Source organism: Lasiodiplodia theobromae, assembly GCF_012971845.1.
Source record: "Lasiodiplodia theobromae strain AM2As chromosome Unknown scaffold_71, whole genome shotgun sequence".
Taxonomy (NCBI): domain Eukaryota; kingdom Fungi; phylum Ascomycota; class Dothideomycetes; order Botryosphaeriales; family Botryosphaeriaceae; genus Lasiodiplodia; species Lasiodiplodia theobromae.
Genome location: NW_023336554.1, coordinates 18,239 through 33,870, shown reverse-complemented (window position 1 = coordinate 33,870; position 15,632 = coordinate 18,239). Strand labels below are relative to the sequence as shown.

At 56.2% G+C, this 15,632-nt stretch overlaps 4 protein-coding genes across 4 annotated transcripts; 3 read left to right on the top strand and 1 right to left on the bottom strand.

Moving 5' to 3' along the window:
* Positions 1-162: 162 nt before the first annotated feature.
* Positions 163-1,440, bottom strand: LTHEOB_12696 (Aminotransferase class-V; the record flags this gene model as incomplete). Its single annotated transcript, XM_035509591.1, has 1 exon — positions 163-1,440. The coding sequence occupies one exon, from the start codon at positions 1,438-1,440 to the stop codon at positions 163-165; it is 1,278 nt and encodes a 425-aa protein (XP_035363916.1).
* Positions 1,441-1,847: 407 nt separating this feature from the next.
* On the top strand, positions 1,848-3,686 carry LTHEOB_12695 (Dicarboxylic amino acid permease; the record flags this gene model as incomplete). Its single annotated transcript, XM_035509590.1, has 6 exons — positions 1,848-2,203; positions 2,250-2,400; positions 2,454-2,883; positions 2,939-3,043; positions 3,120-3,482; positions 3,535-3,686. 6 exons carry the CDS (start codon positions 1,848-1,850, stop codon positions 3,684-3,686), a joined length of 1,557 nt encoding a protein of 518 aa, XP_035363915.1.
* A 1,914-nt stretch (positions 3,687-5,600) lies between these two features.
* Positions 5,601-8,042, top strand: LTHEOB_12694 (Carbohydrate-binding protein; the record flags this gene model as incomplete). Its single annotated transcript, XM_035509589.1, has 3 exons — positions 5,601-6,123; positions 6,177-6,747; positions 6,803-8,042. 3 exons carry the CDS (start codon positions 5,601-5,603, stop codon positions 8,040-8,042), a joined length of 2,334 nt encoding a protein of 777 aa, XP_035363914.1.
* A 1,759-nt stretch (positions 8,043-9,801) lies between these two features.
* LTHEOB_12693 (Kelch domain-containing protein) lies at positions 9,802-14,626 on the top strand (the record flags this gene model as incomplete). Its single annotated transcript, XM_035509588.1, has 2 exons — positions 9,802-10,001; positions 10,054-14,626. The coding sequence occupies 2 exons, from the start codon at positions 9,802-9,804 to the stop codon at positions 14,624-14,626; spliced, it is 4,773 nt and encodes a 1,590-aa protein (XP_035363913.1).
* Positions 14,627-15,632: the final 1,006 nt, after the last annotated feature.

The window sequence follows — 15,632 nt, the reverse complement described above, 5'->3', positions numbered from 1 at the left end:
ACACACCATCAGCTGAACAACTGCTTCACAACGCATCATCAGAGCCTTTCACTGAGTTTGACGTACAAAACCAAGAACTGTCATTATTTGGATTTACTCCCTACCAACCAGATATAGACGCTTCTTTTTGGGACGACTCAATGTTTCCGAGCATGTAGCAACTCAACAAAGAGGAATACCGGCCGCCTTACCTATCTCCAGCACCTCCAACAGACGATCGATATCGGCCTCGTTGTTGTAAAACCCAACCGAGACTCTGACCCCTAGCCTATACGCCGACACCCTGATTCTCTCCCGCTCCAAAAGCTCCATCCACCTCTCATCCCTCAACGCCAGCACCGTCGCCTGCGGAGCGCGCTTCTCCTCCTCCACCTCGCCCACCACCGGCACGCGCAACCGCCCAGCACCCTCCCTCAACCGCCTCCCCAGCGCCCTCAAATGCGCCTCCAGCTCCTCCACACCCACATCATACAGCAAAAACCTTAACGCCGCCCTCGCCGCATGCACCGCGATCAGCGAAACATTCAAATGCTCAAACCGCCTCGCACTCCCATGATACACCAACCCCTCCACCGCACTCACCGTCAAATCCGCCCTCAAATTCGCCACGCCACCCGCCCCCACAATCGGCGGCGTCCCCTTCAACTCCCCGAGCACAGCCGGATCCACATACAGCGCCCCCAGCCCCGTCGGACACCCCAGCCCCTTGTGCAACCCAAACGCCGCCGCCGACACGCCCAGCGCCCCCACGTCGACGGCGCCGAACCCCACCTCCTGCGTCAGGTCCGCCAGCACGTGTATCCCGCGCGGCCGGAACGCGGCGCTTATCCCGGCCACGTCGTTGCGCTGGCCCGAGTGGAACATGCAGCTGGACAGCCCGACGGCGCGCGTGCGCGCGTCGACGTACGGCGCGAAGGTCGCGGCCGTCGCGTGGAAGTCGTGCGCGGTGCCGGTGGTCGGGATTTGGCGGATCTCGAGGCCCGGGATGGTGTCGCGTAGCGCGAGCCAGCCGCAGGCTTGGTTCGGGTGCTCGGAGTCGAGGATGAGGACGTTGTCGCCCGGTTGGAGGGCGAGCGAGCGCTGGATGAGGTTTAGGCCCTCGGTTGTGTCCCGTGTGAGGGCGATGGTGGAGGCGGAGGGCGCGTGCAGGTAGGTGGCGAGCAGTGCGCGGAGGTCTTCGGCGCGGGATTGCCAGGTCGGCTTGGGGTGTGGGCTGAAGGTGGCTTCGTCGAGGAAGGATTGGATGGCGGAGCGGACGATGAGGTTCATGGGCGGTTGGAAGGACGCGTTGAGGTAGGTGTGCGCCTGGCCCGAGGAGGCGTCGCGGTGGGTGGCAACGGGGACGAGGGCGCGGAGGTGGGAGAGGTCCCGCGGTGGTTGCTGGGGCGAGAGGAGCATGGTGGAGGGGGTTGTCGTGGTGGCGGTAGTGGAGGCAGCCATGATGATGATGGTTTGGTATGATGGAGAATGCGTAGCTCACCTTTACTTATACAGTAACTCTCTGGCAGGACACACGGAGTTGAAACCCCGACATGGCCACAATTCGATGGACTCCGACCTCCGTGTCCCCCGCGTCGGTCGTACTATTGAGATAACCGGTCATTTCAATCATGTTTCCCCGCACGTTGTGTATCATGATGGCGCCAAGTGTTTACGGAGGTCGAAGTCCGTCGACGGCGCGGGCGGCTCTGATTGGTCAGTTTTTCTCACTACCACCGAGACCGGCAACTTTATCACCTTCCCGGTATCTACGGTCCTATCGGCCGCGCCTTGAATAGTGCACTTCTTAAATCCACTGCGCGGCTGCGCAGCTCTCGCTGCTCAACTTCTCCACGGTGCCTCTCAAAATGACAGCTCCATCGACACCAGACATGAAGCATGCGAAGGATGACCGGCCGGCCTCGGAACACGACGTTGATGTGGGGGAAGCCACGGTCCGCCATGACGCCGATGATCTCCACCGCGCCCTCAAGCCCCGTCAGGTCGACATGCTTGCCATTGCTGGCGCAATTGGAACCGGGTTGATCATTGGTTCCGGTTCCGGGCTCGCGCATGGAGGTCCCGCCAGTTTGCTGATCGCATACATGCTGATTGGCGCCGTCGTGTACTTCGTCATGACAGCTATGGGGGAGATGGCGACGTGGCTGCCAATGAAGAAAGGCTTCGCTGGCTATGCTACACGCTTCGTAGATCCGGCCTTTGGGTATGTTCTTACCTCCGTTGAGATCTGCTTCATGCTCACTTCCCAGCTTCGCGACTGGATGGAACTACTTCTTCAAGTACGCCATCGTCCTGCCAAACAACCTCACTGCAGCCGGAATCATCCTGCAGTACTGGCGGCCTGACATCAACGTTGCTGTTTGGATCACCGTCTTTGGCGTGGTCATCATCCTGCTGAATGTATGCTTCCGGCCGTAAACTATTTGAAATATCATTTCTGATGCCGGTTCCAGGTCCTCCACGTACGCTGGTTCGGCGAAGCCGAGTTCTGGCTCTCAGCCATCAAAGTCGTCGTGCTTCTGGGCCTCATTCTGGCATGCCTGGTCATCTCTCTCGGCGGCTCGCCCTCACACGACCGCATCGGCTTCCGCTACTGGCGCGACCCAGGCGCCTTCGCGCCATACCTCGCCGAAGGCTCCACTGGGAAGTTTCTGGGGTTCTGGGCGTGCGTTGTGCAGGCCTGCTTTGCGTACACCGGAACCGAGATCATCGGCGCCGCGTTCGGCGAGGTGCCGAATCCGAGGAAGAACGTGCCGAAGACGGTCAGGCAGACGTTGCTGCGCATCTGCTGCTTTTACGTCCTGGGCGTTTTTGTGCTGGGCATGGCGGTGCCGTATGACAACGAGCGGCTCATCGGAGCAACGAAGGAGAAAACCAGCGCTGGTAAGCATCACTGTCGGCAGTTGGTAACGGGAAGACTCACATACAGCGCACACAGCCGCCTCGCCCTTCGTCGTCGCCATCACCCTCGCCCGTATCAAGGTCCTGCCCGACATCGTCAATGGCGCGCTATTGGTATTCGTCATCAGTGCCGCCAATTCGGGTACTGCCGCCCTCCATCAGCTCACCTTTATCCTCTGCAACAACGCCACTAATTTCCACTTTCTAACAACCTACAGATATCTACGTCGCATCGCGCGCCCTCTTCGGCATGGCCAAAGACGGCCAGGCACCCGCTCTGTTCAAGCGCACCACCGCTGCCGGCGTCCCGCTCGCCGGCGTCGCCGCTGCAGCCCTGTTCATCCTGCTCGGCTACATGAACGTCAGCAAATCGGCTTCCACCGTCTTCGGCTACTTTGTCAGCCTGGTCACTGTGTTCGGCACGCTGAATTGGGTCAGCATTCTGGTGTCATATCTGTGCATGCGCCGCGGGATGCTGGCGCAGGGCGTGGATATGCGGGAGCTGCCGTACAGAGATCCGTTGCAGCCGTATGGCGCGTGGTTTGCGCTGGTTGTGACCGTGTTGGTGATCTTTTTCAATGGTAGGTGCACCCTGTGTGAATGTGTGGTGTGCAGTGGCTGACGTGCGTGCAGGGTTTACTGCGTTTGTTCCGCATTTTAAGGCGGATACATTTGTTACGAGTTATATTGGTGTTGTCGTGTACTTGGCGAACATTGTGTGGTGGAAGTGCTTTAAAGGGACGAAGCGAGTGCAGCCCAATGCTATGGATTTGGGTAAGGAGTAAGTGACTTTCATGTTTGAGAAGAATTTAGAAATCAGTGCATTTAAAAAGGGGTATTTCAAAACCCGAACTTGCGCATCTATTTGTCTTTGAAAATGATTTCAGCCGTAATCACATTCCCATTTGCTTCTGCACCGTAGATTGATATAGTATCAGAAATGCCCCAAAAGTACCGTCTCACTCTAGCGTCGTACACTATGCATGAAGATTTCCCACGGTGCGGCAAATTAGAGTTCAGGTTCAGCACGCCGGCATTCACCGCTCCCAAGAGTTCCCATTGTGCACGATGGAGAATGCTTGCGGCGTTCCTATAGTCAACAGCAGGCTGAAGAGCCTCTTATTGACCCAAGAGTTCTCACCGGCACTGGGTGCGCGATTCAGAGAATACTGAAGTCCAGAACCGCCGCCGCGGCTGGAAGGATCACGCTCGTGCACCGACAAGACGCTGGAGCTGTAGGGCCTCGCCCACGAAAAAGCTCGGCGCCGTGACGTGGTCGACTTGGCAGAGGCAAAACTCCTACAACTACTACAGACCGGTCGCAGAGCTGTTCCTGTTAGTTCGGTGGTCGAGGAGTCGAAGGTCGCCGAGTTTAGCGGGAAAGAACGGCGGGCGTCGTTGGCGGCCCGCGGCGGACGAAGGATTGGTATCGATAGGGAGCGTGCGGTGTCGACTGGATATTGCAGCCCTACTGCGAAGTGCTGGAAGGACGTCTGGTTAAACGCGACATGATCAGTGTATGGCTCGGAAGCCTCGAGGACGGGACGCGCCGAGAGAAGGACCCAGGAAACGTGTGCCCCTCAGGGTTCACCAGAGGCCAATCATTTTTCGGCCGCTTCCGTGGACGGGTGGCCCTATTTTTACCCCCGGGGTCCCCGGGATTTTGCTTTTCGGTAGTCTGGATTAGGGTGGCCAGCCGCGCGCTAGAGGAGCGCCGGATCTACCAAGCTTCCAAGCTAAGACCTCGCTACGCCTACATGGTATTGTGGCTTGCACGACTTTCTCCTGAGCCATGTGCCGGTTTGTATTTTCGGCATCTACACATTGTTATTCCTACCGGCTGTTAGTAGGATCTTTGCAGTGCCGGATAACAGCTACGTGTTTAAAGTTACTACTATTATTGTTAATCTTCGCTTCTATGCGAAGAGTCCTTCTGTGTTTCTACTCGAGACTTTCTGATACCAAGAAGGCTCTGCAGTCGCCCAGAATAGACAGCGACAAGGCGAAAGACGTTAGTGCGTAGAAAGGACTTGGGTTGGCGGCTGAACATCGAGTCCCTATCGAACGATTTCTCCGGCATGACCCATTCGGCCCGCGCCTATAACACCCGCATGACAGCCCACGCCAAGACGCTTACTCCCTATGAGACCTCCGCTCTCAGCCTCACCTGGCGCCGTTTTCCGCTTTCTGCACTGGCCTTCCGCTTCAAGACGATCCTTCCTGATCTGGCCCCTGACAGCTCAGCTCTCCCGCATCTAAGCCACGACAGCCACTCTGCCAAGCCAAGATTCGAGGCTTGACATGGCCATGCCAAGCCGATCTGGATGCTCCGGAGTACCCTTGTGCCAAGCCGGTCCCGCCGCTCCCGAGCAATGGGAAACACCGAGTTGAGCTATAGCAATTTCCACCCCAGTGCTGCCCGGAAACTCCCACGTTTAGCGCCCTCGCCAACACTCGGGAACTCTCCGTTACTATCGGAAAGCGTCGACAACAACGAGGAGCTATCGTGGTAGACGCGTTCAGCTGTGGCTTTCGGCGGTCAATTTGCGGAATCTGCCATGGTGTGGTGTATCTTTCAGCCGGCCTGGGGCGTCTATTGCTTCACGCTGAGTTTGCTATAAGAACCAGTGTGGCCTTTGTTGATTATTCTTCACCATCGCCTTCTTCAGTCGTCTTCGGTCTTCATCTTCTGGTTCACAATGCATTCTGCCTATCTCTTGCCTCTTCTGGCTGGACTCGCTGCTTCGCAGTCGACCAGCACCGACATCCCGGCCGACGCAGTCCCAACTCCGGACGCATTGGACGTTGATTTCCTTCGCGACATTCCTGCCCCTACTTACACTACTATCGAGGGTGTTCTGTCTCAGGATGTCCCTTACGCAACTGCCACGGCTATCGAGTCCGCTGCTGCCGACGTCTCCGAGACTCCTCTGAGCGTCTTTCCGGCTGTCACCACCGTCCCCATCAACGCCGCTGGTGAATCCGATGCAGTCGAAACCGGCACCCCGTCCAAGCGCGGTGCTGCTGCTGCCGCTGCCGCCGCCCTCGAAAGGCGTGCGGCTTGCGATTCTCAGGCCACCATTGCGAACTACTACGACGTCGACGTCTCGAGCTATGCCAGCTTCAAGGCTGACACCAAGATCTCTCAAGTGGCCAACGACGCCGCAACTCCCTCGGGCTACTTCAACAACTTCAAGAACAAGGACGCTGCCAACAGCGCATGTACGTTTTTCCTTTTCCGCTTCACTTTGCTGAGTGAGCTGACGAATTATCAGATGGTTACTTGGGCTACAAGGTCCTGCAGACCGGCTACGATGTCGACAACTGCGCCCAGGAATGTACCGACAAGGAGGGATGCCTTGGCTTCAACATCTTCTTCGAAAGAGATCCCACCATCGAGCCCGGTGATGGTTGCACCAACCCTACTGCTTTTGCAAACATCAAGTGCTCCTTCTGGGGCAGCGCTCTCGACGAGACCACGGCTACCAATTCGGGACAGTGGCGAGCGGACTTTCAAGTTGGTATTGCTGGCTCTAATGCCTATACCTCTGAGAAGGTTGGCCCTACTCTCGACGGGTGGGATGCTCCCCTGAGACTCAACAACGCCGCCATGAACGCCCCTCTGCGTGATTGTGCCAACACCTGGACCTACATGGGCTACAAGTTCTTCAACGACGGTCCCTTCAGCGTCGAGGCCTGTGCCGCCGCCTGCGATGCCCAAACCGAATACAATATTGCCCACCCGCCGTCGTCTGGATATGTTCCCCTTTGCGCCGCATTCGGCACTTACCTTCTCACGAAGACCACTTCCTCGGGCTCCGTTATCCAGGGCCAGATCTGCACGATGTAGGTTTTGCCAGTGTCTTCCACACAAGAATACTTGCTTACGCATCCATCACAGGTACACTTCCGCTTGGGACGCCGAGTATGCTGTCAACACTGCTTCGTACGATGACTCTATTGGAGCCAAGTACACCTACAGCTACAGCTTCTTCTACTCCAAGCCGCAAAATCAGCCTGTCTGCGCTGCGGATCTCTCCTATCTCGAGAGCTCCGGCGCCGAGTTCTGCTCGTCTTACATCAGCTACACTCCCAGCACCTCGACCGCGATCTCCACCACGGTTCCCGGTGTGTCGACTGTTTACCAGACGACCGATTCGACGACCACCACGACCGTCTACACCAGCACTGCGACTGTGACTGCAACCGGCGGAAGCTTGAGGAGGAGAGATGACGATGCCGACTTCACCGGCAGTGACTACAGCATTGACATCAGCACTTCCACTGTGTCCATCCCCAACAAGTCCGCCATCGGCAACTCGACCGTCGCTCCTACCGACGTCCAGATTGCCAAGCGTGCCGTCGCCACCCCTGCCTCCATCACGGGCTGGCCCGCTGCCAAGATCTCGGCTGCTTGCTCAAACGTCGCCACCGGTGTTGTCACCACCACCAGCATCTCCACTGCCCCGGTTCCTCTGACTACTGCCGTTGTCACCCGCACCGCTACCCAGACCGTGTCTACCGTGTCTACTTTGACCGTCCCCGCCGTCCTGCTCTCTTCGCCGACCACCATCGTTTCCGGCCGCACCACGAGCTCTGATGACAACTACTACCGTCTGGAGCTTCCCTTCGCCATCAGCGCCTATGGCGTCTCCAGCAGCGTCGTCTACCTCACAGATAACTCAGTATTGTACTGGCCAAGCTCTGATGCTAGCCAGAACTACGGCTGGGAGTACACCAACTATGCTCTTCCCTACAGCACCTCGTCCTTCGGCAGTGCCGCACTCTTCGGTCTTTGGGACGACCTGTACGTCTACTACGGCACCAACCAGGGTATCTACTACGACGTGACCGGCGCCGTCGGCAGCCGCACCGTCCTCTTCGAGTTCTACACGTCCGCCTTCAGCCGTTCCAACGAGTACTACCACTTCACCATCACCATGTCCGAGAACAACCCGGGCGTGGCCGTGTACAGGTACTACGACGTCTACCAGTCGGGCTACTCGGCCACCGTCGGTGCCCAGAAGAGGGGCGGTCAGTCCGTCCAGTACTCCTTCAACCAGGCCGTCATCACCCCTGGCCTCATGCTCACGGTTGATACCAACACCAACACCATCACCCGTGGCTCTTTCACCCCGTAAACTGTTTCGCTTATGACCTGAAGATCCTTTTTCACGACTTGAACTCGATAACGGCTTGGAGAACAGAAAAGACTAGAAATAATTTTGCTTCGTTTTAGTTGAGTAGTTTATAATTTAATCAATTCGATCTCTCGATCAATTTTATACAATGTTCTATGTGAAGAGGTTTCAGAAAAGACTGAAGAACGCATCTATTGAGCCCAATCATCAAGCAGGCGGTACTGAGAAAAAGTAATGAGCCAATTAAATACTCTCAGGTATGAAGAATGAACTTTGTGAATATCATTGTAACTGATGCCATAATCGATGACGGAATCTATGAATGTCAAGACTTGAAGTAAAACGATATGCATTCCCTTCTCGTGCCCTGCTATCTTCAAACTACGCAACATTGAGAATAGAACTCCAACCTATGATTGGAAAAGGGCGTAGAAGATAGTGGTGCAGCTTCTAAATTCCCAGAGCTACTACTACTACAATATTCGGGGCATGACCAACTACGGTGTGCTTGGGATTTGATCTTCGGACTTAAGCGGCGAATTCGGAAACATGGAAATGGTCAGGGCGCTCAGCGGCTCTCAAAACGGCATTGAAAACTTCGGTATTCTGAAAGGAACAACAGAAGCGGAAGCGGCGGAGATAACATCGGCGGTGGCGGCGGCGGCCGTGAAGGAGGACGCCCGGATACTAGCAAGCGGGTAGGTATCTGGGGGGAAGCTTGAGGCTCGCTTGGGCGTAGGTAAACACTACGGGGGTCATTGCAGCCAACGGCTAGCGTGGATTTATTTCGCTCATACCATGGGTAGTTGAAGCTATCGTCCGGATCCAAATGTCGAATTAATAATTATTCGTTCACGTCCGGACGATAGCTTCAGCTCCCCATGGATGTCGAATTAATAATTATTCATTTACGTCCGGATGATAGCTTCAACTCCCCATGCATGTTTCTTTTATTGAGGAAAAAAAAACAATATGAGGCATACCTACGCTATGTCCCCCAGCTCTGCTATTCTTCGCGCTAGCCATCGGCTGCAGCGCTGTATACACACTAGTAGTAACAGTCAGCCCTAGCGCAGTGCCGTGTAGGCACGCACTATGGCTTTTGCAATTTCCGCAGCAACTCCGGCGCTACCTACGAAACCACAACTTGTAGCGCAGAGCCTTAACTTGTGCATCTTCATCAACGACGATGGAAAGAAAAGACTGCGCAGTAATTATTGACATGATTGGACTCTACTATGACAGCTCAAGATGCAGCGGATGGCTGCATTGGTGTGATGCGAATGTGGTTGCGGATGGCTATCGGGCGGCTTTTCAGCCTCCGCCTTGTGGCGCCGCCTCACAACTTTAAGCCCGCCACAACACCGCCACTCAGCCACAATCCAGCCCAGAACCGCCTGAAAGAGTTGCCGAGAGTGCCCCTGTGGGAAGTGCCGGTATACTGTCCGTTCGCGATGGTCTACAACACCCGCTACATCGGCTCTGGATCCACGCCCACATGGCCTTTTTCACTTGGCATCAGACGAGGCTGAAAGCCCAGAGCACTTTTCTAGCTGGCACTGGAGAGTAGCTTCGGCGTGGCCGCCGACGATGCTAGTCAGGCGGCGGATGGTGTTTTTGCCGTCTGTATAAGTGTGGTCGCGCATCCCCAGTTTGACAGCTCCCCAGGTTACTCCACGGGTAGTCCTCTGCAGTCATTCACTTTGGTTGTGGTGCCTCTCGGCCCGCCCCTCGCTCCCGCACCATGCTGTGTTCCAACATGGCGTCCCTTCTCTCCAACCCCACCCTCATTCTTGGCCTTTTGGCCGCACAATCGCTCGCAATTCCTGCTCCGCTCCCTTCCGCCACCTCGGCCCCCGTCAAGCGCGATGACTTGTCCTGCTGGGACAAGGTCAGCGACGGCCAGGTTTTCCAAGCCACGAATGCCCAATGGGACATTATCTGCGGCACCGACTATGCGTCAGTCTATATCCGATTCACAACACTAAAGCATATGCTGACCAATGTGCAGTGGCGGTGACATGGGTGTCTCTTGGGTAGGCTCTTTCGAAGAGTGTATTCGGGACTGTGACACTACCAGTGGCTGCGTTGATGTCTCCTTCGTGTGGCCCAACGCTTGTTACAAGAAAAACGCCCTTGGCTCTCCTTCTTCTGTTGATTCCGTGTGGACCGCAAAGAAGAAGACGACCGGCAGCGATACTTCCGTTTCTACTCCATTGTCTTGCGAGAACAGTGCCAGCGATGGCGTCACGTACACTTCCTCAAAGGGCACCTTCCTCATCGAGTGCGGCATTGACTATGCTGGCGGCGATATGGGCTCTTCGAACACTGCTTCGTTCGAGGCCTGTATCGAGGATTGTGCCTCGACCGACGGCTGCATCGATGTCAGCTACGTGTATGGCTCTTGCTACAAGAAGAACGCTCTCAACGACCCTGTTTCGCTCAGCCACGTCTGGACCGCCAAGAAGGTTGCATCGGACACGGATTCGTCTTCCACTGCTACTATCACGTCCGCGGCAACAACCACCACGGCCACTGCCACCGCAACCGCTATCACTTGCCCCTCCAGCAATGGAACCATCACTGGCATGTCTACTGGCGGCACCTATGAGATACTCTGCGCCATCGACTATGCCGGCGGTGACTTCAAGGAGGTTGACACTCCTACTTTCGAGGAGTGTCTCGAGGCCTGTGACAACAACGAGGGATGCGTTGCCCTTTCCTACGTCGCGCCGTCCTGCTACCTGAAGAGCGAGCTCATGACCCCGGTCTCCGTCTCCTACGTCTGGGGTGCCGTCGTCAAGAAGTCTGCCAAGGACATCTACGCCTTCCCCACTGTTGCTGATCAGACTCTCGAAGCTGGTGCAACTGAATCGATGATGGCCGAGCCCATGACACTCGAGAGCCCACCTCTTGCCACCCTTGGCCCCGTCGCTCCCCCGGGCATCAACATGGGTGGTCTCAAGGTGTTGACACCCAATGCGACCAACGCTCTGTGGTACAACGGTGACGACGACGCCATGGACGACGATGAGTCCGGTGCCGTCACCGTCCGCCTGACCATCGAGTACAAGTACCCCTCCATCGTCCTGGACCACTCCATCTACATCACTGGCGTCTCCTGCGGCGGCGGCGTCCTGACCGGTACCTTCACCGAGCAGACGCCGTTCCTGCACGCTGCCACTGAGTGGCCTAGCCAGGCTCCGCTCCTGCTCATCAGCGCTGAGTCGAGCTGTGGCAACGGCGAGCAGAATGCCTTCTGGCTCGCCAGCTCCGTCTCCTTCGACACGGGCGCCATGACCTTCAGCGCGCCCGGTGAGTCGGTCGAGCTTGCCGATATTTACGAACAGATGGACATTGATTTCGGCAAAGTCGAATACGAAACCGACGACGGGAGCGACACCTCTTCTGATGATGGCACCGACACCTGCGGCAGCCCCAGCTCGTCCTTCCTCGACGATCTCCCTGCCGTGGCCTGCGGTGCCGACTTCGATCAGGCCCTCGATGATGCGCTTGGCTACTACTCTGCCAACGGCGCCAGCCAGCAGGCCGTTCTCGCCATCGCTGGTGTGCCGGAGGATGACGAGTCGAGCCTGGCCAAGCGCGGCTGGTTCTCCTCCCTCATTAAGGCTGTCGTCAAGGTCGCCACAGTGGTTGTAAAGGCTGTTGCCGTCGTCGTCCAGGCTGTGGCAAACGTCGTTGTGGCTGTCGTTGCAAAGGCCGTTGAGGTCGTCAAGGTAGTGGTGCAGGCGGTCGTGGCCGTCAGCATTGCCGTCGTCACGCAAGTTGCCAAGCTCGCCGTCTTTATCGCCACCGGCAATTACAGCAACACGCTTACCCTGCCCGTCAACCTTGGCCCGCCCGCTTCCGTCCTGGCCGAGTCCCCCTGGGGATCCGATGGCTTCAAGTTCTACGAGTACACTCCTGAGGAGGGTGGCTCCAAGTGGGAGGCATCTGCCGCCGCTCTCGAGAAGATCCAGACGGAGCTGGTTGGTGAGGCTGATCCCGAGCCCGGTATTGAGCTCTGGTGCGTCGACTGTGGCGTCAGGGGTAAGATTTCTGCCACTGGTTCCATCAGCGCCACACCCCTCTCCGGTCTGAAGAAGGGCAGCATTGGCATCTCTGGTAACATGTATGCCGGTGTCTTCCTTGGCGTCAACGCTTTCACCCAGTGGGAGAAGACTGTCCGCAAGGATCTATTCGTCAAGGGTCTGCCCGGATGGTCGATTCCTGGCATTGTCAGCCTGGGTCCTCGCCTTATTCTCGCCGCCCAGGCCACCATTAGTGTTGAGGCTGAGGGTCAGATCCTCACCGGTGCTAGCCTGAACTGGCCTGCCTTCCAGGCTACCCTTGATTTCGTCGACAAGTCGCAGTCCTCGCAGTCTGGCTGGACTCCCGAGCTCACAAAAAAATTTGAAGCGCACGGAGAGGTCACTGCTACTGCTGCTCTTGGTCTCCCCGTTATTGTCAACTTCGGCATCAACATTCTCAACGGCGTGTGGGAGAAGGGTATCAACCTGACTGACTTCCCCGCCATCACTGCTGAGGCTTCGTTCGAGGCTGATTTTGGAACCGATAAGAACCAGCTCGGCAGCGATGACTGCGAAGGAATTGATTGGGACATCTCGCTTACCAACGAGCTCCGTCTCGATGTCAGCGATGGCCCTGGCTTCACTCTCAAGCAGTGGGCATCGCCTGCACTTGCCAGCGGATGCATTGGCGCCAGCCGCGATAGCGACGACTCGGAGGAAGAGGCGACCACTACGACCACGTCTGCTACTCCGGAGCCTACCGTTGAGGATCTCAGCCTCAAGTGCCCTGCCGCAGACGGAACGACCTACACGGACTCCAACCTGAACACTTACACCATCAAGTGCCACATCGACGCTCCCGGTGGCGAAATTGCGACCTCTCTTCAAAGCAACTTCGATGACTGCATCAGCTGGTGCGGTGCCATGTCCTCGTGTGTTGGCGTTTCCTGGGTTCCCAACCGCTCGACCTCGGACAACTGCTTTGCCAAGTCTGTCATTGGAACACAGCGCAACTCCGATGTCTACTCTGGTTACGAGATTGATATGGCTATCATGAACAATCCCTTCACCATCTTGAGCATGATTTACGCGGATAGAGATATCACCGCCGCCGCCAACAACAACATCATCCAGGGCCGCACGCTTGTCATTAACACGAACACCATCTCGGGCTGGGCTGGAGATCCCTGGGGAGGCAATCAGAAGAGTATCTTCTTGCTCTACATGTATGGTGCCGAGACCAGGACCTTCGTCAGCCATGATGGCCAGGGAACCTTCACCATCAACCCCGGTTCGGTTCAATGGCCTTCTGAGATCGTTCCTACCACTGGCCAGTCCTGGAGCGTTTATAATCTCCAAGTGGTTGCAGTTTGTTATGGAATCAACGCCATCACCAGCACCAGCGTTTGGTCCAACATCTACTACTATGCTCGCTACACCGGTCAATTCCAATTCACCAACGGCAACTTCCAGTGGGATACCTGGCCGGGCATTGTCAAGTCTGGTGTCATCTGGTACAAAGACCTCGAGACTGGCGCTTTCTATGCCATGGCTGTTCGCGAGAACAACTATGGTGGATTTGCCCAAGTCAAGGCCCGCAAGCGTAGCCTCGAGATCGACGCTGGTCCCTACAGTAACGGCACTGACTCCAACTCGACTGTTACAAGCAGCATCGCTACTCCGGAGTCCACTCCTTTCAGCTCGAGCTCGGTCTTGCTGGCGGATGAAATCATGAGCTTGACTGCTACCCCCACCGATTCCGAGTTCCCCCAGATGACCCCGACCATCGTCAACGGCACCAGCTCCAGCAACTCCACTAGCTCTGGCTCCTCCTCCGAGTTCTCCCAACTTACCTCTTCCAACAGCACCAGCAACTCCACCAGCTCTGATTCTTCTACTTTCCCTCAGCTGGTCCTGACCAACTCCACGAGCGAAAGCAACTCAACCTCCAGCAGCTCCAACTCGACCTCTGAATTCCCCCAGCTGACCCTGACCAACTCGACGTCCTCGCTCAACTCAACCAACTCCACCGACGCCGACGTCGCCATCTCCTCCTTCACCCTCCGCGACACGACGCAGACCCTCCTCGTCAACGCGGGCACGAACGGCAACCTCTTCCTCTCCATCATCGGCGACGCCACCGACCTCTCCAACTTCACAACCGGCGCCCCCTTCACCGGCGTCTCCGAAACATCCACCATCTTCGGCGACGACGACTCGCGCCTGCTGCACTACTACCCATCCGTCATGTCCAAGACCGGCGCCTCGCGCCTGCGTCTCGCCGCCTGGGACGACCTGCCCAACGGCTCCAAGCTGATCAACCTGACGCCCATCACCACCGGTGGCGTCAGCTTGCTGATGGCCATCGATGCCGACGGCGCGTACTTCTGGCCGTTCTTCTGCGGCATCAAGGGGCAGCTGAACAAGGTGTTCCTCGTCAGCGATCCGGATGCCGGCGCGGCGCAGCTGGAGGCTGAGAATATGAAGTTCACGGTGACGGGTGGTGAGGCGTATAGCTGTAATCCGTTGGCGTTGGAGGCGGTGGCGGTGTAGATGTACATACGTAATGATGATGATGAGGAGTGACATGACGATGAGGAGTAATTGATGAGGGGAAGAAAGAAAATGAGGTACGGCGATAGTAATGGCTTAACTAATTGGTATAGGATTATAATGAATGTCGTCTACTCAAACATGTGCGGGAGCGGTAGCCAATTCCCTCTGAAATCCCCAGGGCAGTGCTGCGTGCAATACGAAGTATACTTTGTAGTAGACTATAGTAGTAAGTCATTTAGAAAGGCTACGCAGTTACTCTAGAAACGTTTCTAGGTGCCTGGAAACATTTCCAAGTGGTGGAAACGTTACCAGGCAGCGACATGCCCATACAGGCTCTTTTCTACAGTCCCCTATCGCAGCCCATGGCTAGCGTAGATTTATTTTTTGCTCATGTCATGGGGAGTTGAAGCTATCGTCCGGACGTGTATGTAGAATTTTTAATTCGACATTCTCGTCCGGATAATAGCTTCAACTACCTATCTATTGTATATTTTTTTTTAAAAAAAAAAGAGCTATACTTACCCTCAATGATCCCACTATTATTCGCGCTAGCCAGTGACTGCAGCACCCTCTGTAAACATGTCAAGAGGATTGTTTTAGGGCGTTTCTCAGTGCTAAGAGTAACGCAAGGTTGCAGCTGACGATATATCTTTATGTAAGCAACGTACGATTGGATAGCTTCTATCCCTCAACCCACGGCACCTGAGGCATCTTGTCCGGTCGCAGATGAAACATCCCCTCATCGCCTGCCCACCAGAAAACCCGGAGTGACGGCTCCTGATCGCGCAGCATTCTCGTTACGCCATACCCTTTAGAAGGCCCTAGACACCAACAGCAACCATGCCATCTCGCAAAGACCTGCTTGACGTATCTCCGGCTTGTTCATATCAAGGATGGCCCTGTAAAGGATTTCGATGAGATACGAGAAAGACCAGCTGGGAGAAGCAATCCCTTTGCATGGTACTCTGCGCGATACTTTGGCGAACACCTGCTGTGTTCAGAA